The sequence below is a fragment of the Epinephelus fuscoguttatus genome, linkage group LG9, assembly GCF_011397635.1.
Source record: "Epinephelus fuscoguttatus linkage group LG9, E.fuscoguttatus.final_Chr_v1".
Classification (NCBI taxonomy): Eukaryota; Metazoa; Chordata; class Actinopteri; order Perciformes; family Serranidae; genus Epinephelus; species Epinephelus fuscoguttatus.
The window spans coordinates 18,182,770-18,205,844 of record NC_064760.1 but is presented as its reverse complement, the minus strand read 5'-3'; the positions used below and the strand labels follow the sequence as shown (position 1 = coordinate 18,205,844).

Sequence of the window (23,075 nt, the reverse complement as noted above, 5' to 3'; positions counted from 1 at the left end):
GAATGAGGAATACAGACTACCGCTGCCTGCTGCTATGGAGAGTTATTTTGGACTTCATCACCACTATTTCTTTGATATCAGTTTGGTGTATCTGGCCCTTTAAGGAATACAAAGGCCTTAAGGAAGGGAAAAGGAAGAAAAGAAGGAGGGAAGGAAGACAGATGCAGAAAGAAAGAAAGAAAGAAAGAAAGAAAGAAAGAAAGAAAGAAAAGAAAGAGAGAGAAAGAAAGGAAGACGTTTCGATTGAAGTCGATTCAGGATGCTGACAGACTCAGATGAAATACTCAACATTAACCATGATAAGAAGTGTCTTCTATCACCACGGTGCTCAGATCACTCATGAGTAAGCAGAGCTTTTTTTACTTCTTGTGTCTAAATGCTGATACTTGTTCATTTTTAGCCTGCATGATGTACTTATGTTGGCTCGACGTAATACTAGTCAATGAACTAGACAGTATACTCAGTAAATGTATTTTGGATAAAAGATCTTTGTGCCTGTCATTCACCCATTCACGCACTAGCCAATGGCAGCAGACTACCGAGCCAGGCACTGGCCTAACCATCCGGAGCAGCGCTGACATGTTGACATGAGGAAGCGGGGATCGAGCCACTAACCCTGTGATTAGTGGCTGCCTCCGAAAGAATGCTGTCCAAATTCAACACAGCTAACTGGAGGCTCAAAAACTACTATTGAAGTAAATCAAAACACTTCTGATTGTCTCAGTAAAAGCCTCACAGCAATGACATTTATTAAAGGGCTGTTATGGTGAATTGTACAGGTGTTGCATTTGATTGCAAATGTAACAATGGCAATTTAAAGTTTTATGAACACATCTGTGACTCGTCCTAAGAAACACCCATAACTGGTGTTTACCCGAGCTGTAATAATGTGTGAAGATATAGACAGTGTGTTAAATAGCATTTGTTCATATTTTATTCAAATATGCAGAGATTATGCACTCACATATTCACAGGCAGGTTAGGAGGATGCATCTGATGACATTCTATATTTTTCTTATTGTCAACAAACAATAAGTGTTGTCAGCTTATATGTGCTTCTGTGCATTAGAGCTCCATTGTTGTCTGAAAGCAGAACACATCAATGAGCCACACTGTTGCAGTGGCTGACATGTTTATCATTTAGAGTTAATCCAACATACACAATCCTGCTGCCAAAAATACTAGCATGTACATCAGATCTGAGGCTGAAAATAGTTCCAAAGAAATCTCTGTTTACTTTCCTTTGAGTGACATTTGTTAAAAGCAACAGTGCCCAGCTCTCATGCTCAGGAAATAATTTAAGTATGTATTCATGGCCCGTTTTTAAAGATTCAGGAGTAAAGAACGTGCCTGAGGCTCAGAGACACCGACAAGCTGGAGAAGTTACAAAGCAGCCGTCGGTCTCTCACAGAAAATGTAACAAAAATATAAAATATCGCCATCCTTTTACTTATCAAGCATTCATTATCTGTTTCTGCCCCAGTACCAGACGCTTCATATGAACAGCCAGTTGTTGACAAATAACAGGGCTGCCCTCTGAAAATCGAAGACGCCAATCATCCGTCAGAGAACCTTCAGTCAACCGAGATTCTTCAAGTTGAGCAGTCCCTCTTTGACAGAGTTTGTCAGTCACTGTGCAGAGTACTTCTGAGAACATTGTGGTCCCCAGAAATAGCTGCAGAGTCAGCGCTCCTCGCTTTCATGCAGCTCTCTGGGGTAAAATTATTACACTACGTGAAGATGTTTGCAACGTGTACAGGTAGGAGGAAGTGGCTTCGCACAGTCAGGCACCGAAATAACGTTATCTTCTGCCTTCTGCTTGGAAGTGGTGAATTTGCAGCTCACAGCAACTTAATTTGCTATAACCTTTCTCTCCAAAAAACTTTAGTTAGTGGGGTTAGCACGCATTAGCTCGGAGGGCTAATTTGGCGTGCTTATTATATAACATCAGTGTCATTGTCACCCTGAACATCCCACCGAACCCTGTTAAAAAATGTGGCAGTTTGAGAGATGTTGCTTGATAGCTGATTTGGAAAAAAGAAACAAATGGTCAAATATTTTTATTGAACCAAAATCCTATTCAACAGACAATTTTGACTCAGGTACAGCCCTAACAGATAAATACATTTTAACTGTTACAACTACATTATAGTGTGTTATACGTTATTTATTAGTTGATTATATAGTGCTTATAAATGATGTCCTCTCTCCTGCCCTCTGTAGGAGACACAGGAGCTTAAAGGCACACACAAATAGACCCACAAACAGTTTTACCCATGAGCCATCAGGCTGATAAATCAATGTATATAAAAATAATTTTGCTTTTCAAGTGCAATCCACTATTTATTTAACACTGCAAACCACTACTTCTTAGTGCAACACTCCACTATTTATTTTACAACAGCTCGATACAGCCAATTTTTATCACTCTTCTGATTTTATGAATGATTATGTTGTCTGTTTTTTTCTACTTGCTTGTTTTATTGACTAATTGGCACCTGAACAGATGTAACACTCCTAATCTTGTATATTCTGTGTACAATGACAATAAAGGCTTTTTATCATAACAGTGAGTGCTATCGTTTTGAGTCACTTAATGAAAGCACATTCGAGGGATTATAGATTATTGTCTCAACTAAAGGTCCTTACTGATTTATTCTTATGCAGGAAAAAAATGGTTGAGAAACAAAGACGGCTTCCTGGCTAGGGATAGGACAATACACAATTTTATCAGGAATCTTGATAAAATAAATAAATAAATACTCTCAAAATAATTCGATCATGGTAAATTTCTATTATCAGGAAAATTGTGAATATTGTGTCCAGCAGCACCCAAAGAGACGGCTGGGCAACCAACAATAAAAGAGACTGGCTACAAACGCACCAACCTAAAAAAAACAACGCAGAGGGTCTTAATCAATCACTGACATATTGTTTGATTTCACCAAAAAGGATGTTCACTCAAAGGTGTGAATTATTTCTGAGATGCAATAAAAAATATTTGTTTATTAACAAAATGCAAGGTTAAGTGTTGTCATTTCTAGCAAGTCCTAGTTTCCTATTTCTTTTTTTTTTTTTTGAGTCACTTTAATGCACCACCTGACCTGGCATCTCGGGAACCTTTAATTAAAGGCAGGTGTGCTGAAGTGAGTGTGGAGTGTGGAAAAAGCCACAGGGTCTTTAACTGCTGCGTATCTGGTTAATCTTAGATTTATTGTTTGATGAAGTTGTTTAATACCCCATTGACTTGAACTTTGCTTTTGTAAAGGCCTGTTTATTTGGGGAATGTTTGTTTGAGGATTTTTGTTTTCATTTTTGAATGTGACAGTCAAGACAATCAGTTCATAGCATCATTCTGCAACTCTCCAAACATCCTGCAAATCAATCAACACTTAAACCAATCAAAGCACCTTGGATCATCAAACAGTGAGTAAAACTAAACCAAAGACAGTGAGTTTATTATGTCTCCCGTTATGGCGTCTGTGGGTGGCTATTTCTGAACTTATTTGGATGCTGCAATATTAAGTGATTCAGGTATGTTTTAGCACCATTTTAAGAGTTCGAAGCATATTTTGATGACTATCAGGGCAAAGTTATTTTGGCAAGGATTATCATGAAATGAATTTTTCTTATCATCCCGTGCCCACTCGTGAGACGCAGAGATGAGAGGTTATCTATGAGTAAAGTTGCTAAGATACTGCACAGATACAGTGGACACTTCTAAAAACTATATTTAGCTGTGGGAGTTCTTGTGTTTTCTCAGCAGGCCAGGGAAGGCAATATGTCTCATTCTGACTAAATTAGACTACGTTTCCATTTCTGTTCTCTTGGTTTATTTTGGTGAAGGCTGTTGGCAGTTTCAGATTTATTCTGTTTAGATATTTCTGAGCGACTGAGATGACTCAAAAGCCGTTTGAAGGGAATTGTTCTGTAATTAGAAGCAAAAGGAAATGTAAAAGGATGTAACATAAAAGATGTTACAGAACGGAGAAGAAGAAAGGGCTAGAGGAGAGGAGAGCATGAGAGAGAAAAAAACAAGAAATAAATGTGTGGGTGGGAGACAATAGAAGAGGGGGATCAAAGATAAGAATAAAAAAGGAAAAAGGCAAACAGGAGGAAGGGAAAAAGGGAGAGATAAGAGGGGTAAAGAGGACAATTGTGCCTGCTCTCTTGTTGGTGTGTGTTCCCTCTGTTTTGGCAGGGCCTAAAGTTGTGTGTCAGAGCCTCAGGGAAGTAATACACAATGGCGCGCGCACACACACACACACACACACACACACACACACACACACACACACACACACACACACTGCAGGCTTGGTGGAAATGTGTGTGTGTGTCCAGCTCTGCAGCACTGTAGGCTGAGCTGCCAGGAGTGTGAGAGTCCAGTGCTGTGCCCCTGTTTATAACCTGTCAGACAGACACTAATCCACACCAACCGCTCCCAGGTGACCAATGGGCTCACTGCCCGAGCAAGTGACAAGCCGCTAGGCACGCTGAATCCCACTGACCTACACACACACACACACACACACACTACAACCGCAAACTGCTCTGCTTATGCGCACCAGCGTGTGTTGGTGTGGAGTGTAACAGGGAAGAAAACTGCTGGGCAGTACAGTCTCTACCTTGGCTGGAGTACAGTGCACAACGTAGCCAAATCAATACTTCAATCAGTGTGTGGTGAACAGAGGTGGTGGTAGTGGTGGTGGTGGTGGTGGTGGTGGAGGCAGGGGTGGAGTGGATATAAAAAGGAGGCAGAAAGGTTGATTTGGAGAGAAGAAAGTGAGAGACTTTGTTGTAGTGATTTGATGTAAAGCAGAGCACAGTGAGCCACGTACCTGCTGGCATAGTGTTCAATCCTGCTGTGCGTGTCTGCGTGGGGCAGCTTAGGTGAGGAGCACGGCCTGGAAACAACAGAAGCCAATGTCAATACCTCACCATGGCATTACTAACACACTCCGAGTGTGAATGAGCAGTTGCTGAAAAAACAACAACAAAAAAACAAAACTTAATTCACACATATTCCTATAATCCTGAAGAAGAGAGTTTTATTTGGAAAACTTTCTTGTTTGGATCCAAACAAGAAAAAACACAGTGAAGAAAAGTAAATTTATTCAAGTGCCCAACTTAAACACAACTTAGAGTGTTTCCATTTTACGCTACTTTACACCCTTACTTTGCATATCAAGATTTTACACACAAACACATGATGGAGTTAAATTATGATGCATTTCATTTGATTTAACTGCTGGTTCCCGACATTTCTGGCTCGTTATGCTTTGAAGTCAAGCAACACCTTCTGATGAGTCTTTATCACAGGTTACATATGTGTATGAGCTCTCAGTGGTTCAGGATCTGGAGTGAGGAGATCTGACAGGAGCGAATTTACTGATTTGGAGGCTCCAGGCAAACCCTGTCTTGCTTTATTTTCACTCTTTCTCTGATTGGAAAAGTACTCAAAATGTTTAATTCTTTAGTAAAACTATTAATAGTGCGCAGCAAGTTAAAGTCAAAGTCATGCATTCAATTTTTAAGGATTGGCAAAGAGGTATTATTAGCACAATGTACTTAGGACCTAGAGTTGTCTTGCTTTGGTCTGAATCAGGGACTAAGTTTGTTCCACGGTTGCATAATTGCTTAGAGTTGGTTCATGTTCTCACAGCAGCATTTACAAGCAGACAAGATAAAATGCCTTGTGTGAGAAAGCTGCTCTTGACTGGTCAGAATTTCCATGTGGGAAAATCCAGGAAGTAAACAAAACGTTGAAGAAGAGTACACTTGCAAGATAAATGTGACACTTTCTAATGTCACAATGGAGGGACAACTACGCAGGTTGATTTTAGCGCTGCTCATCGTGGACTATATTGCTGTTATTGTTCATTTAAGTCAAACCATACAGTTTGAAAACGAGGCGTGGCTCCAACTAGAAAACAATGTTTTGATGCATTGGATGTGCTGAATGTGCATATTAAGGCAGTACAGGAGGAGGTGCACATTAATAATCCTCCAGGACTGTAACATGCTCATGTTTAACCCAAACAACGTGTCATGTGACTGCAGTTGGTTCGGATCCAGGTCGGAATACGTTATCACCAAAAATGAACCGTACCAGAGTTCATTTGTAACCAGATCGAGACCACCTCTTCAAGAAGGTCTCGGTCCAGTTGTTTTGGTGCACACCTGAGTGTGATTGCTGTGTTCTGCCCAAATGAACCACACTTAGGGGGCAAACAAACTTGAGTTCGATTGAACCAAACCAAACAGGGCAGGTGTGAAAGCAGCCTTAAATTTTGTTCAAGGTGGAGCTTTGTATATATTTGTATACAGTGCTGGATTGTTTGATGAATAACAATGTATCATATTTCAATTGTTATACTTGTGAGTGAGGGCACGGTCACACAAGTGCATGCAGGTGAGTGGCCACTGCCTGCCCAGGCGATATTTCTGCTGAGTGTGCGCAGTGCAATAAATACTATGAAATATGATGTTATGGGTACATTTTTCATTTACTGGGTTCCATACCTGTCTCTCTACTCGCTGCCAGCCAGGCAGCATCTCTCATGTGGGGCAGTTTGTATTTTTTATGGCCATTATCATACAATCAGTGCCACAGTGACGATGGGTTTGTAGCTGAAACAGGTCCCTTTCTGTTCATTTTGCCCACATTAAATAAGTTAATTTATCTGTGAGTGCCAGTGTTTCTGCTTATTTTTGGATCCTCACCACAACCATGCACCTCTATATATTGTTCAAGATTTTTTTCAGTTGTGCATGCTACTATTTTTCAACATTTTTTACAATATCAAACAGTATTGGCTGGTTGGCAATCAATATCTCCACATGAAGGCTAGCCCACTTCTTTGCTACTGGTTGAGGCTGTGACTCCACTGGTCAAAGTTCATCACTGTTGAACTCCATGGGATGCGAAGATGCAAATATGATATGCCAATAGATGTGAATGTTTTATTTGACATGGGGTGGAAGTGAACGGAAGGCGAAAATTCATCAATCTTAATTTTGTGCATGTGTGAAAAATACCCTAAAAATTTGAACCTGCAACAAATTACCAGTAGTAGTTGGGTAGTATACAGTTTTGTTTTTTTTTTTTTTAAATGCGTTGGGGACCTTTTGCAAATCATTTCAGGTCACAATAAGTTAGAATATTAACATAAGAAGAAAAAAAATCTTAGCTGGCGGCCCCAGGCAGGTGTCTACCTTGCCTAATGGTAAAGTCTGCTCCTGGATCTGGAGCATCCAGTTATATATTCAAGAGCTTTTTAATACGGCAGATCATAAGATGACGATTCACATCAACAGTCTTGACCATGTGCAGAGGAAAGCTACTGGATTTATACATTTAATACAACTTTACCCTGGGGGAAATCAAAAAAGGAGTCTTGTTAACGTTGATGGTTTCTATGATGTTTTAATGATATATATTTACATAGGGTGCGGCAATATCGCCTTGGCTAGATGCAAGCAATGGCCAAACCCCGAGAGACAGCGATCAGCTCAGCACAGGCAATTTAAATGTCTTCACTTCCAAAGCTTCCTCTCACTCTGAATCTTAATGTTGCAACGTTAGGTGCTGCACCATGTCAAAAAGCTCTTACTATAACTGTGTGCTCCAGATCTCCTTACACCAGATCCTGCCTCAGTTGTCCTGTACTGGTTTGAGCTCCGAGTTTGCTGATGTGCGGAGATCCCTTCATCCTTATTCTATTTGTAGTTCATCCAAAGAGTGATGTTCTCTTTTTAGTGCGTTTCATCAGTTTTGAGTCATGTAGAGGTAAAACTATCCAACGTTTCACATTTCAGGAGCAAGCATGGATTTGAGAAACATTTTGTGTCGCATAAGTTTCTTCTGCTCTATCTTGTTAATAACATTGAAGCCTCTCAGATTTATCTTAAAGCTCCCTAGGCTGGAAGCCACCGCAGTAAACTACCCCACAAGGTGTATGTAAAATTTTAAATCAACCTGCTACAACATTAAACTGCTGCTTATACATTAATGCATCAGTAATAATTATACATGGGCAGTAAGTATAATAAAACATAATAATATATTAATATGAGGGATCATTCTGCACAGTAAGTGCTTTTACTTTTGATAAACATGTCTATGTGGCCTCCACCACTGGAGTCTCATCTCCAGCTCATGTAATGTTTGAGGTCATAAAAGGTGACCCTAACAGTGACACAATCAGCCGAAACATGAACCCATAATCATGCTAAATCTTCCCGGGTACTGTCGTAGCCCTGAGCGATGCTTCTTGATGATCTCATGGATTTTTGTCTCATCGCTCTTGTTTTTCCCTTTGGGTGAGACTCGCTCATGTGAACAGAGCATCTGAGCCAGACTGAGATCACAGGAATAACATTATGTTAATTCTGAACACAGAGATGTCCCTTTAACCCAAACTCAGCAAGTGAGAGCGGCCAAAAAATATCAGAGCGCGATAATTAGCCCGCAACAGTAGGGGTTTGAATGGGTGAAAGTGATAGATGACAGAAAAACAGGGACAAAAGAGAGACGTCTGTGTTTGTGCGTGGGACTCACGTCTCAGATCTCTCGGCTTCCAGCACAGATTGCACCGGCAGGTAACCTCTCTGCGGGTGCTTGGTGAAGTACTGCTTCGACCTGAACTTATTTTTCAGAGTCTTGGCAAAGTCCCTCATCTTCTCCCCCGAGGTTGTCTGGAGTTGTGATTTAGGAGGCGATGGGGTTGGTGGGGTGGAGGAGGGGTGAGAGGTGGCAGTGGTGGAAAAGGTTGGAGACAAATTACATCACTTAAGAATTCGTGAAAATGTTGCTTTCTAGAAAATGACCTTATCTGAAATTTGTCCACTCTGTCTGGGCACTGATTTCTCTTGACTTCAGATGACTAAGTTATTCCTCCATCTGATTTCTTATTCAGTTTCTGCTGCTCTGTCTGCTTCCTCCCTTCATTATCCCTCTCTGGCTCTCTTGTTTCCAGCACTCTCTCTATCATAGTAGAAATCTATGGGCGCCTGCCTTCCTCACCGGTGTGAAAAACTGTAGCTGGCTAATATAAAATATTGTCCAGTAAAGAAAAAAATCATTGTACAGATGGCCTTTTGCCACATTTTACAGTTCAGAATTGATTAGAGATTAAATCTGGCACCATCTCAGTCCACTCCAGCACTCCGGCTACAGCTACTCCTTAGGAATTAACTCCACTACGGAGCCTGTACGTGCAATCGCTTAAGACTCTGGTTTTATTGGGGTTTAGTGCACAATGTGTGTTCCAAATAGCACTTTATGCGTGCACTTTGTGAGCCAAAAAGGATGTTACTGTTGAGTGGTACTCAATCTCTGCATACTATGGATTTGGACGAAGCGGTGTAAGCACACCTAACGGTATACACTTAGAGATGATAGAGGTCTTACGGTGGAGAGGGGGCTAATCTATGTCTGGCAGCAAGAATCAGGAGACTGTAGTATTTTTTTGAGCACAGCTGAGTTTCATTTGTCCCTAGAGCCTTGAATTTGTATTCCGTTAAAGCACAAGATAATGTTTGTCTTACTGGTGTGTAGTACTCCATGATGGGGTAGTGCAGCTTCTTTCCCTTGGTAGTGCGGCCGGTTAGAAAACATGTCTGGCAGATGTCCACATTGAACTGCTTCAGACTGCGATACCTGTCAAGATCAATATAACAGCGAGGCTGAACTGATGCAAGAGAACTAAGCAGAGTAGAGCCGTGTGTGTGTGTATGTGTGTGTGTGTGTGTGTGTGTGTGTGTGTGTAGACTAAAGGGTTGGCGCATGTCTGTGTCTCTTATTTATATGCTTCCACAGATCCTTGTGCTCAAAACTGGGGTGAATGCAAACACTGTGGCCTGTTAAATTAGTAACTGTATCTTCAATAACAAATGATGTATTATGATCACTTTCAGCCATGTGCTTTATGATAATGTTTAAACACAGAAAAAGGAATGTGAATTTAATATTTTAATACAATATCCATTGGACATACAGACAAATAATATATGTGCAAGATTTTATGATAATAAAACATATTGCATAATAACAGAAACAGCATCTGCAAACTACAGTCTGTACAATATTCATTTTTTTCAAGGCGAGTTTTCTGTCAGGGATCTTCAAACATGATACTTGAAGTTTGCCTCAATAAATTCACATTACTGTGCAGCTGCTCAACTTATTATTATCATACATTATATCTAACTTTCAGCATCTCCAACAAGCTTTTATCTTTTATATACATATATATAATGAAAACACCAGCTGCCACAATTAAAACAGATTTAGTTGCTTCTCAATTTTGACTTTCTAAATGTCTCCACAAGTAATATTCTTACTCCTCTAATTATTAAAGCTGCAGCTGGTAACTTTTGTTAAAATTACTTTTTGTCATATTTGCTGTCACTGTATCCACACAGCAGGACGTGAGACAGATAATCTGTGAATCTGTGCCTCTGTAATGCTTCTACTGGCCTTACTGCACATGAATGTGAACAACCAATCAGAGCAAAGGAATCTCTAATGCAGCTGTCAGTCATGTCAATCACTGCTTGTGAACTGCAGTCAAACTGTCAGGCTAGGCAGCACTGATCAAATATGAATCAAGATTCTTTGACTGGACTGTTTATTTCTCGCCGTAAGTGTTTTCAGGGATATACTTTAGTGTACTGTTAAGCCACAAAATGATAGTTTGTGGCTGGCTGCCATGTTGGATACACTCAAGCAAAAAAAAAGAAAAAAAAAAAGACACCATCCACGGGCCAGAGCAAACGTTCTCATTTTACAGCTAAACAGTTCACTAAAATACTTTTCTGACAACATCTGAGGCAAGAGAAAGGCAATGCAGTGACAGAATCTTCATTCATATTTGACCAGCGCTGCATTTTTTGACCGTTTACTTCACCCTATAGTCACTGAAGTGAATACTGGATCCACTTTTCACAAGCACCAACACTCTGACACTGAGATGGCAATTTTTCAGATAAACAAATCAGGAGAAAATTAACTTTGTTCGAGACATACTGTCGTGAGATCTGGCAACAACTGATGTGATCTTACACCCTGTTGATAAGAGACGTTAAGCCAGCAGATAAAAACAAGCAGCAAAATAAAGAGCAAACATTAAATTTTAACGTATAAAGTTGAAAAGTTGTATTGTATTGAATCTGATTTCATCAATCCAAATGACATTTACCACACTTCCAGGTGGGCGTATGTGGGGGAGAGACATTCACACCCACATATGAGACTGAAAATGTTTCATACCCTTGGCGCAGCTTGTAATAAGGTATCTTCTGTTATAGAGTATCTTCGGCAAGGCTTAAAGCGAGCCAATCTAAACGCTAATGGTGTCATTATATTACATTGTACAATATTTCAAAATTACAAGTTTTAAAAAATTGTCAATTTATGTCATGTTAGAGGCTTTTATTTAAATTTCGCCTCTGCACAAGCATAATTTAAGAGACATCAATATGTACTGCTCGCACACCTAATTTGACAAATGTACCAATTACTGTTCTGTCACTGACTTCTGCCTCTAATTTTTTTCAGCAGAAAAACACGGCAGCTTTTCAGAAAGTTCTTTTTTAGTCCTGCAAAATGATCCACGGAAATAAGTTTCTGAATATATATCTGCAGATAGAAGTAGTCCATACAGTTGGAGAGTGTGATTGCATTTCACATTTGCAGTGCTAAGTTAAAATGGTTGTACACAGAGGTCTGATAGTTCGAGGAGTTGGTGAATTATCAAGCAAACTTAAGGTCAAAACTGAGCTTACAAACAGTATGCTGGATTTGCACTACTTGTTTCCTCCTACAAACTCAGCTACCTCATTTTTGTAATTTTCTAGCCAAGTAGCCAGGGATGATAACCACTTTTGTCCATAGTGAAATATCTCAACAACTACTAGATGGATTGCTGTGATTTTATTTGTGCAAAACTTTGGTACACTACCAAAATACCTGCAAAACGAATGCTATTCCCATCAAACTCATCTGTACATGTTTTTATGCTTATTAACATGCCAACGCATTAAACTAATCAATCAATTCCTTTTCTATAAACACTTGTCTATTGTCACGTTACACTTGCACATTAAACACACTCTCATAACTGCTAAATCCAGACAATTTTAATCTACCTAATGTGTGTTTTCAGGTTGTGTATGTGCATATTTTCCCCTTTAATAGCGTTCTCACTTATACAGCTTGATCTTTTCTTTTTTATGTGATGTTGCAATAGCTCACTGTGATCACAAGAGTAATTTTATATTGTGTTATGTTAGGTGAGAGTTATATGTCTTGCCTACCTGAAGCCCTTGATGGGACACTGTTTGCAGACGTAACATTTGGCCTGGTGCTTGGTCGACTCTGCAGCAGCCACGCGGTGGAGGACAGGCAACCAAACCATCGACTGGGGCTCCAGGCTCATCCACTCCAGGAAGTGAGACACTTCAATGGCAGGTTTCCCTGGGGCCTTCAAAAGGAAGGTGGGAGGGAAGAAAAAAGCAGTGCAGGAGACTGTAAACAATCCAAATATAGACCAACAGCAGGGCAGGTACATGAAGTAATGAGAGGAGAAAGTGTGCTTCCTCTCCAAAGGTGGTCCAGCAGTGAACAACGGGGAATCAAAGAGAATACAAAAGATAAAAAGGGGAAGGAGAGGGGTGAAAGATGTTCTTCACTGTGGGGTATTTTTTTTTTTTTTTTGCTTTTATGCAACTGCTTAAACAATCATAAGGATAAAACACAGCAGACATAACTTCTGTGTCTGTGTATAAGCTGTATGTTTGTGTTTATGTGTCTGCATGCGCGCCGTCTCTCCCGCAGACACCTTGTTGAGAATTCCAGAAAGTGGGATAAAAAGGAAGTCAACCTAATAAAAGAATGACTCACCAAGTGCTGAAAATCCGTGATGTGCTAAATTCTCATTAAGTCTGCATCAGAGATGCATTAAGAGGTTGATTTCCCTGGGGCTTCCTCCACCGCTCAAGCAGAGTAGCATAATAAATGTGTGTGTGTGTGTGTGTGTGTGTGTGTGTGTGTGTGTGTGTGTGTGTGTGTGTGTGTGATCTGATCACACAGACTGAGGTGTACAGAGGTACTGAGTCTCCCGGGGATGAAGGAGCTCCTCTCTGGTAGTAAAGTAGCCAGCTCCATGTGGGAGGTCAAATAGCAGCTCCTCACGTACCGAACACCTGGAACTGACTATGCTGAGCACGCCGCCGCATCTCAAGGCAGCACGCTGAGCAGATGGGATGCTTTAAACATCATTGGAAAAGTAGAGTGATAAACATTTAGTTATCCATTGAAACTCTGCTTTCTGCACCATATCCACTAAACTGTGTTTGTTTATGTATCAAGAATAAATGTACACTTTTCTCAAAGTATAACAATATTTATTACATGTTAAGTTATTCCCGCTGTAAACCAATGCTTCTGCATGTTCAGTCATATTGGTCTGCATAACCGTCTTACTCTGCATATTCCCTGTCCCAAGTCGATCCATCTGCTTCCCTGCCAGCAAAGTCAAAAGCTACGTTCACATTACAAGCAAACGTGACTCAAATCCAATTCTTTTGTTCTCCTATGACACAGATCTGAATTTTTCATAGTGTGGACACAGAAATCAGACTTTTTCCAATCAGATCTGGCCACGTTCATATGCGGTCCTAAATCCAGTACCTATCCAAACACTGGCCATGCAACCACTGTGAGAATATCCTATCAGATTTAACCTATACATCCATGGTTTTTCCATGTCATACTTCACTGTGCAAGCACATAACACTCACCATACAGAGTCAGAGCTGTTTGCTGAAACTACCAAAGGCTGCAGTAGTGGTAGCACCGCTGTGGTAGGCTGCCCAAGTCGACAACCAATAGAGCCCAACTGCCAGACGCTTTCTGATGGAGACAACTTGCCTACATACCACGACACTGTTTTTGTGAGGCGCCAAAAGAGATAGCCCTATCAGAATGTGGCCCTTGATATCCTAGACCTGCAACATTGTAGCCCCACCACTCTTGACTCCTGACTACTAGCAATAGCTGTTAATAGAGCTAAGGCTGTTGCCTTCCTTTGTCATCTTACCTTCATGCCATTGTTCTGATGGCTCATAATCCTGTAGCCTCAGTATTTCGAAAAATGTCCCATTGGACCTGTTCAATCCCTGGCTCATCTGGTCCACATGTCCTTGAAATATCCTTGGACAAGATACTGAACCCCGAAATTGCTCCCAATGGCTGCTCCATTGGTGCATGAGTGCGTGTGAATAGGTTACTGAGTAGCAGGTGGCACCATGTATGCTAGCCTCGGCCACCAGTGTGCGACTGTGTGTGTGAATGTGACATGTAGTGTCATTTTGAGTGGCCAGAGGACCAGAAAAGCACTGTACAAGTGCAGTCCATGCTCCGCAAATAGCACACTCTCCCAAATGAAAGCACATGGCTAATTACTACACACAATGATGAAGATCTGATGACTTCATTCTGCATAAAAATATGATATGAAATACGACAGATTTTCATCTGACTTCTGCAGCAAATCATTCAGAAGATGAACATTAGCACATTATACCTGTGTCTCTCAGATGTAACATTTTTGTTGTTCTAATGTGCATGTGTGTGACATTATTGATTGCATGTGAGCCATTTTAGGGCAGAGACATTCAAACTGATGTCGCACATGGGTCACTATAAAGATGAATGCAAACAGGCAAAAAGACTGAATCTGGGGGAATAATCAGAATTGAGCATTAAGCCTTGAGATGTGTTTCTCTAGAAAGTGATGTCACTCATTTGCAAACCAAAGTGATAAATGGGCGAACGGGTCACCCCCCAATTGGCATTACATGGATATTTCATCTGCAACTAAATGTCCTAACATGGAGCAAATGGAGAAAGGAATTGATTTTAATCAGCCGTAGCTGATACAGAAAGCATGGACCAGAATAGAGTGTGTATAATTAAGATCTGCCTCTGAAAATGAGGGAATTAAAAGGCTTTGCATAGGCCACCTTCCAAAAAAAGCTATGGCCTGCTCCTAACGACTCACTCATTATCTGGTGTCCCAAACTGAATGTCACAAGGTAAACTTCCTGCAACCTGAGCCCAACATACAACTTGAAGACACATTCAGAACAAGCAAAGGAGAGAAAGACAAAGTAATTCATGCTTTGAACATGTCTCCTCATTAGCTCTTGCTTTGCGCTGCTGGACTCTGTGACCTCGCTCCATCATATCAATATTCCAATAGATCATATTCTACAAGCAACTTTCTAATTTAAACTTCTTGGACATCACTTACAGTCCATGTATGGCTAAAAACATCATGCATTATCTACCACTGACTGTACTTCATGTGCATTAAAAGCAATGCAATGCAATATTAATGTGATGTAATGTTTGTGAGGCAACACTCTGAATATGGGTGGTGCAGTTGGGACTTCTTTAGGTAAAATAATTATAACTTCTCCATTTCCTCGGAAGTAAACTCAGACTGTGCTGATGTCAGTGACACACAATGGGCTTCACACAGCTGACATCATAATTCTTTCATACATGGTTTCTGATGGAAGTCATGTAAAGGCAAATGTTTGATTTTGCCATTCATTTTTAATTTTTCTTTAAACTTCAGTTTCTGTATTTATAGCTCTGTCTTGAACAAGTTCTGTTCTTATTATCTGGAGGTCACTCATCATTCTCTTTACAATAATTCATAGATTAGAGGGTACACTCGTATACTGAGAGGATTTGAGATACATCCCTATACTGCAACGGCATTAATAAGTGGGTTTTGAAGGTTGACTTCCAATTTTTTGTTTGGGCACTCAAGCCATTAATTTAAGTGCTGAGGCCAGCACAATCGAGTCATACAATACTCTCAAGTGACGGGAAAAGTACTCAAATCTTTTACTTCGGTAAAAATAACAATACTACAGTGTAGACATACTCTGTTACAAGTAAAACATGATCTTACTCAAGTAAAAGTACAAAAGTACTAGTATCAAAATATACTTATGAGTACGAAAAGTAAAAGTACGCATTATGCAGAATAACACATTTCAGAAAAAAATTATATTGCTGGGTTATAATTATTGATGCATTAAAGTGTTCATCACTTTATTGTTGCAGCTGGTAGAGATGGAGCTATTTTGGACTACCTTTTTAACAGCTCTGTTGCTGGGCGTTAACCTACAATGATATACCATCTGATTTACAGTTTGTATTAATAATATGAATCTTCAAAGTAAGTAAGGCTATCAAAAAATATAGTGGTGTAAAAAGCACAAAATTTCTTGCTGATATGTTGTGGCATAAAAGTATAAAGGTGCAGAAAATGGAAATACTTAAGTAAAGAACACGTACCTTAAAATTTCAGTTAGGTAAATGTACTGAGTTACATCAAGAGATGGGGGCTCTAGTCACATGACTTGACTTGAGTCAAACATTTGAGGACTTGTGACTTCATGAAATACTTGATTTGACTTTGAATCGGTATTTGTGAATTGAGACTTGACTTAGACTTGAAATTAATTGGCTTTTTTTGGTAGAAATATTACAATATTTCTAAAAGTTAGACAGAGCAGTTGCATGTGTTTTTTTAAAAACATGATTGGGTGATTTCTAGTGCAGTGTGCGCAAACCTGGCAACCTACCAAAACGCAGCACATTTGCAAAGGCCAACAATGCATGACGCAGCAAAAATAATAAAATTGGGATTCAAGGATTGTGTTGTCAATGACAATAGTGAGAACTTGCGGAGTGCAAGGTCCGCAGCTCAAAAATCTGTGACGTGGCCACCATAACATCCAATTACATCCGTCACAACAAAACCCGCAATGAAAAGCTGAATGAGTGTGTCTTTAGCTTACTGGCTGAACAAAAGTTAGCTAGAAAGCTAATGTTTGACAAGATCATCAGCATTTCATAAGAAATGACTTATGACTTGCTTTACCTGAGCAGTTACTTGACTTGTCTTGCTTGATTCTCACCACAGTAACTTGGGACTTGCTTGAGACTTGAAGACCTGCACATGTGTGACTTACTTCCATGTCTGGTTACATCCACCACTGTCAGTCTTTCACTTGCACCAAACAGGGTTATTACACATTTTCATGAGCAAAATTTTCAATTTTTTTCATGACTATTCAAGGATCCACAACAAAGATTTTTCTTTTCTTGCCCCACGTGCCCAGCGTTTTTCAAGCAAATCAGATTTCAGCTTGCTGACATACAGGAAGGGAGAGACAAACCCAGGTCGAAAACGAAGAAACTTAGTCGATGGTTAGCAAAAGGTTGTCACACATCGGCTAGTAAGAGCTATGTTACGTCGTTACATTACAGATGATTTCATCTGCTCTTATTGTTCATAGTGTGTGAATGCATGAAGTGCCCTTTCTGTAATACATGGAACTGTCCTTACCACGCGGAAGCAGCTACGGACGCTGGGCTCCACGTTGCTTCCCCCAAAAGCAGCGACTTCACCCAACTGGCGGGGGATCTGAATGGCTTCGTGGAGCAGCAGGCTGAGGTGACGCTGGTCTGTCAAACCTCCAGGACCAGACACCTGACGGAATAAATCTGCAACCACCAGAAAATACATACAGTAATGTATCAATTATTCAGTATCTAATCTGATTATACACCCAAGTGTAACAGCAGTAATTGCGCGCTGCATTTATATGCATGAAAAAGATTATTTGTATTATCATCACATCTGCATACATTTCTCCTACACGTCTACATCTGCTAATTTAGAGCATTTGTATTTATTGCTACATGTTCTCAGCTTTGGAAAATGTAAATCAGGATTTTAATTACAAAGACAGGCATTCACAATTTAAAAAGTGTGGCACTCTGAAAAATAAAGGCAAAACTTTAGTAAGACTTTAAAAACTGTTCGCTGAGTTCGTCAATCAAACGTCCACACATCAGTTTTAACAATGAGCCTCCAATCCAAGACATCAGGATTTACCAAACCTAGTTATGTGGAATAAAACTCACTCCAGTGACATATAGACAGAGGCAGAATCAGTATTAGTGGCCTGGCTGGTCTGCTCAGAGATGAAAGAACTGCGTAAGTGGAGTCTTGTCAGGTTTTGAATGAGGCCTTTAGCAAGCTAGCTGGGACTTTCTGCCTGTCACTGAAGAGATGAATGCTGACAGGCGTGTGATGCCGCTGCACAATGCCAGTATAAGCATCCCGTGTACCCCCCCCTCTGTGTACTTATTCAACCCTACAGGGGACAACACTTGGCTTTAACACCTGCATGTTAAACAGCCTTCTCCATATAGTCCTCATAACCAGAGCTGAGGCGTGTTTGACATTTTAAATGTTCACGTTGAGATGTTTGATAGAGATGTGTTTTGGGAATGTTTTATGGAGGTACTTCCACCATATAAAGGCCTATTACATCTGAAACATGCAGCCTGAGATGTAGCAAACCCTGCAGTGACAGACATAATGGTATTCTTGGCTGAAGAAACCTCAGTCTATATAAACACTCATTATTAAGTTTGTTTGTGAAGTCTTTAATATATTTTCAGTTTTTACTAGTATGAAACTCTCTTTACTAAATTGGGGTTGCACCATAGATTGTATGAACATAATAGATGTAGCCAACATACTGTTACCCTCTGGTTTGTGGACTCATTTCAGCTGTTGCCATTCTGGATTTTTGGAGCCCGAAGTAACTAATTTGGGATGAGAGGGTGAAGCTGTGGAGGAGTGAGGGGTGGATCTGAATGGAAGACTAGGGTGACACCTCACAGACAGCCTGTCATTTAAAGTGGATGTGCCCTTAATTATGCATAACTTTAATAGTGTAGATGGTGACCTTGTTTACACTGTTGTTATCCTGATGTGACTTTAGCCAAAGGGCCTACGTGACTTTAGTCATGGTTTGGTGGAGCTCTGGCTAAACTGGGAAAATAACTTGTTCTCTGAGCAGGGTGTCTGAATGGCAGGAAATAACAACTGGAAAGTACCTGCAGTACCTACAGTGCTCATGTGTCACAACATTTGTCTGTCTCACACTATAAATTGTCATGATGTACTAAGTCTTGGGCTGTTCTCTTGAGATTAAATGACCCTCAAATGTGCAACTCTGTCTCTGAGCCTCTCTTATTTTAAGTCCTGTTTATGCTACAATACTTTTAGCTTTCAAAATATCTGCATCCGCACTGGCTTTATTTTAATTAACTCATTTCTGGGTTTTAGGACTCAGTCCTAGGGTACTCTGTTACTGAACTTGAGACCACAGGATCCTGGGAACATTAGCCCTTTTTAAATAGGAATTGTGCAAATTTGCAGGAAAGCCCAATCAGTCTTTTTTCAGCATTGGCAGTATAAAAACAAAATTGGGGAGTGCAGCGAAATGCCGCCTACCTACTTTTGTTCATACAGAAAGCACCTTTTTTGGGGCAATGGGGGGCGTGAGCAAGTAACAAAATGTGTAGCTCAGCGTGTGACGTAAACAGTGACATACTCCGAGGGAAGCCGCGGCTGGTCAGTCCTTCGGCAATTCTCTCATAAGTTGACCCGTCCTTCACCGTTCCCGTCATTTGACGGTTAATGGCCTCTTTGTTTGAGAGGGTGAGGAGGACGCACAATTCCTTGTCTCCCCAGTTGCTCATCTTTACTGTAGTGTCTGTCAGGTTTGCGTTTCCCTCTTGCTACTAGCTGCTCATTCCTGCTATTAGCTGTTTCCTGTTAGTCCACCACCAGTGGGTCACACGTGCGGTGTCATCAATAGCTCCTCCCACAAGTCATCAACTGCCCCTCCCCTGGTGGAGGGGCGCCTCATTCTTTTTAAACCAAAAAGATTCCGCCAATATGTTAACCCCTATGTGGCCGAAAATTGGGCACCTCTGATCAACTCGCCAATCTGGCTCGGCGTGTCTAAACGCTCGCATAGATACAGTCCCAAATAAATAAACCACAAGTTTATTATGCTAGCAGCTCTATGAGGCTGAACTGTAAGCTAACATGCTCACAATGACAATGCTATCATGGTCATGATCTTAGTTTAATTTGATAGCATGGTAACACACAAGAGGTGACGAGTGTGATTAAAATGTCTTTAGTTTTGCAGGCATTTTGGTTGTAAACCAAAGTATCAGACAGATGAAATCATGACAATCCATCTGACAGTTTTTGAGATATATCAATTTGGATGACAGTGGTAGACCAACTACCTCGATAGTGCCTTCCTTAGCCACATGGCTAAAAACAGTACAAAAGTGAGGTAAGTGAGTCTATAAGAGGAAACAAACAATGCAAACCTAGTGTATACATTGTAAGCTCACTTTTAACTAAATCATTTCAGCCTGGACTTTAGTTTGCTTAATAATTTACCACCTCTTAGAAATTTTAAAACTTCATGTGCAACTATTTCATCTAAGCCCTTGTTATGTAACTCTGAGACTGAAGGCTGATTTTCTTCCCTCAGGTATAATCAGAAACTTACTTTGGTGGATAACTTTGGAGAACTAAAAACATTCCCAAATAGACGACATGTTTTTCTGATGAGAAAAATTAGAGGCAGAAGTAGGTGACAGAGCAGTAACTGATGCATTTGTCAAATTAGGTGTGAAAGCAGCACATACTGATGTTCGCAAAACTGAGCTTGCGCAGAGGCAAATATTAAATAAAAGCCCCTAACCCACCAGCCATCAAACTCTGGAATAAGTTGCCTCTGCATGTTAGACTGGCCCCTTCACTGCCCGCCTGTACATTCTGTCTGAAAAACATCTTTATTCCTTGACATAAATTCAACATGAGCATTGCCTCATTGCTTTTATTATTTCATTGTCCTATTGTCTTGTGAACATTTCTTTGTGGGTTTATGGTGTTGTTTTATGATTTTTTATGACTGCTGTTTTTAAATGTGTTTTATGAATAAATTTTGATTGAATGGGTTGAAAAGTGTAGTATCAAAAATTACTGGTATGATAAAGTCGAGCAAATATTCCTCTCTTAAATCTCAAGCCAAAGACTGGTGATGATGGAATAAACACCCACCATCTGTATCCTAACGTGGGTTGATGCAAATGCTTCAGATTTATTTGCAAATATTATTCCATTGACGTCTGGAGTTGGCAAAAAAACAGGATCAGTCAGTGAAATGACAAACTGTTAAGGCCACCACATGTCTACCTGAACCCAGAAAAAGAAGGCTGACTCACCTCAGGGACCATTCAATTGAAAGCAAATCTGTTACCTCTCAGTCTTTAAGAGCTGACACAGATGGTGTGCCAGGCATGAATAATCCTGGCATGGATTTGGCAGTGTTGTCTCTGATCTTGTATCAACTACAAGCTGTTCCAGGTACAGCTATCATCAGTTCAAATGCCTATATTTACATGATGACTTGTGAACTGGGGCTGCAACAGAAGAGAATCCTCCAATAAAAGGAGGAAGGGAGCGTCTTAGCTTCTTGGATGACTTGTGAAGAAACATTGGAGTGGGAGCAAAATAAATACACTGTGTGTGAATGGTGTCTTTGGCAAGCAATCCTTTTAAGGCCCCCGGTGTACTTTGTGGACGTAAAGAAAGCTTTCTCCATTATAGCAGCTGACTCATTTCCTCCATTAGGCTAAGTGGATGTCTTTATGTAATACGGGCAATCAAGGCCGTTTTGTTTTGGCTCATTGTTTGCAGTTGAGGAGATGCATTAGGCACATGAGTGAGCATCAGACTCACATTTATACTTCTCTTGGACGTCTGCGTTGCACAAGCTCACCAATCCCATCTTGAAGCTCAGAACTCGCATTTTGCCGTTACGAGCACTAGTGGAAAGGGAGACAAGAAAGAAGTTGTAAGGTTACAAGTTTTGAGCGTTGAACACAATCAAATCACAGTGAATTGTGGTGCGGTAACGTATTTATTCATTGTCTGAGCCCTGCTGGGAGGGACAAAATGTGGAGGAATTACTTGGGTCAAAGCTGTAAAGTACAGGTCAGTGCAACAGTGTGAAATTGTATTAGAGCACATCCAGGGTACCTAAAGGCACTACAGGGACTTGATAAAGTGTTGAGTCCATGGAGCAATAATAAGCTCACAATGTCACTTACACACAAACACATACATGCATACAACATTAACACACAATTACACACACATCCAGCATCAGAGGTGCTGAATACATAGCATAAATGATCACTGGCCAACGGCAAGGCCAGTGAGATGGACACTGCTGTGCCCTGACCTGAGCCTTAATGGGTCACATAGCTTTTTTTCTGCTTAGGGAAAAATAAACACACTGTCACCGTTCGTGCAGAGATTTCACAGCTCTGGTGCCAACACAGCCGCGAAGAATTTATTGGCGAGCTGAGCAGCATTGGCAGAAACCACAGGCTTATCGAGTTAACGTTTGAATAGTTAAGTGAGAAATTAAGAATGTCACATTCATCAGAGAGCATCAGATCAATGAAGTATAAAATTGAATCAAAGAGTGAGTTAAATTTCCAGAGCTGGGATGTTGATTTAAATTTGTGTTTAATAACAAAGTAGGGACAGTGAGCCTCATTTACCAATAGCTTCCTACGTTATTTTCTTAAATTCGTCCTTAAGGAAGGTTCAAAGAGAATTCTACATCGGCCTCATGGCGTGTTCTTAAGTTGCCATACATGATAGTGACACATGGTGCTGTAATAAAGGTCCTATATCAGGTCTAGAGATGCTGCAGAGCTCGTTGTAATTCTTCAGTGCTGCAAAAGGACCCTTTCACTTTACACCAGGTCATTTGAGTGACTGGTGGTATCAAAAATATTGGAGCTTTAGGTACATATACATTACATACACACAGAGATTCACTATGTGTAATCTCACGCCACCATAAAAACAATTTTTTGACTATTCCTCACACTCCTAGGACACTCTGTCTGCAGATTGTAAGTGGTTCAATGGCTTGTTGTACAGCCGTCTATAAAGAGCCACAGTGTGGCTTAAGCTACAATAACAATGTCCAGGCAGAGGGCCAATCATCCCTTCTGAGACACAGCAGAAACAAATCCTCTTTCACACCAACTTTCACCCCCATCTCTGCTCCTGATTGAC

At 40.5% G+C, this 23,075-nt stretch overlaps 1 protein-coding gene across 3 annotated transcripts in view; it reads right to left on the bottom strand.

The window, feature by feature from the left end:
- drp2 (dystrophin related protein 2) overlaps positions 1 to 23,075 on the bottom strand; it is a 201,141-nt gene that overhangs the window by 26,538 nt on the left and 151,528 nt on the right. For all 3 annotated transcript variants that reach the window (XM_049586080.1, XM_049586078.1, XM_049586079.1), the window contains exons 13-18: positions 21,720 to 21,805; positions 17,439 to 17,596; positions 12,322 to 12,488; positions 9,553 to 9,664; positions 8,564 to 8,700; positions 4,842 to 4,907 (exon numbers count right to left, since the gene is read on the bottom strand). In XM_049586080.1, coding sequence (XP_049442037.1) covers positions 4,842 to 4,907; positions 8,564 to 8,700; positions 9,553 to 9,664; positions 12,322 to 12,488; positions 17,439 to 17,596; positions 21,720 to 21,805 — 726 coding nt within the window. The remainder of the gene's footprint in view (positions 1 to 4,841; positions 4,908 to 8,563; positions 8,701 to 9,552; positions 9,665 to 12,321; positions 12,489 to 17,438; positions 17,597 to 21,719; positions 21,806 to 23,075) is intronic.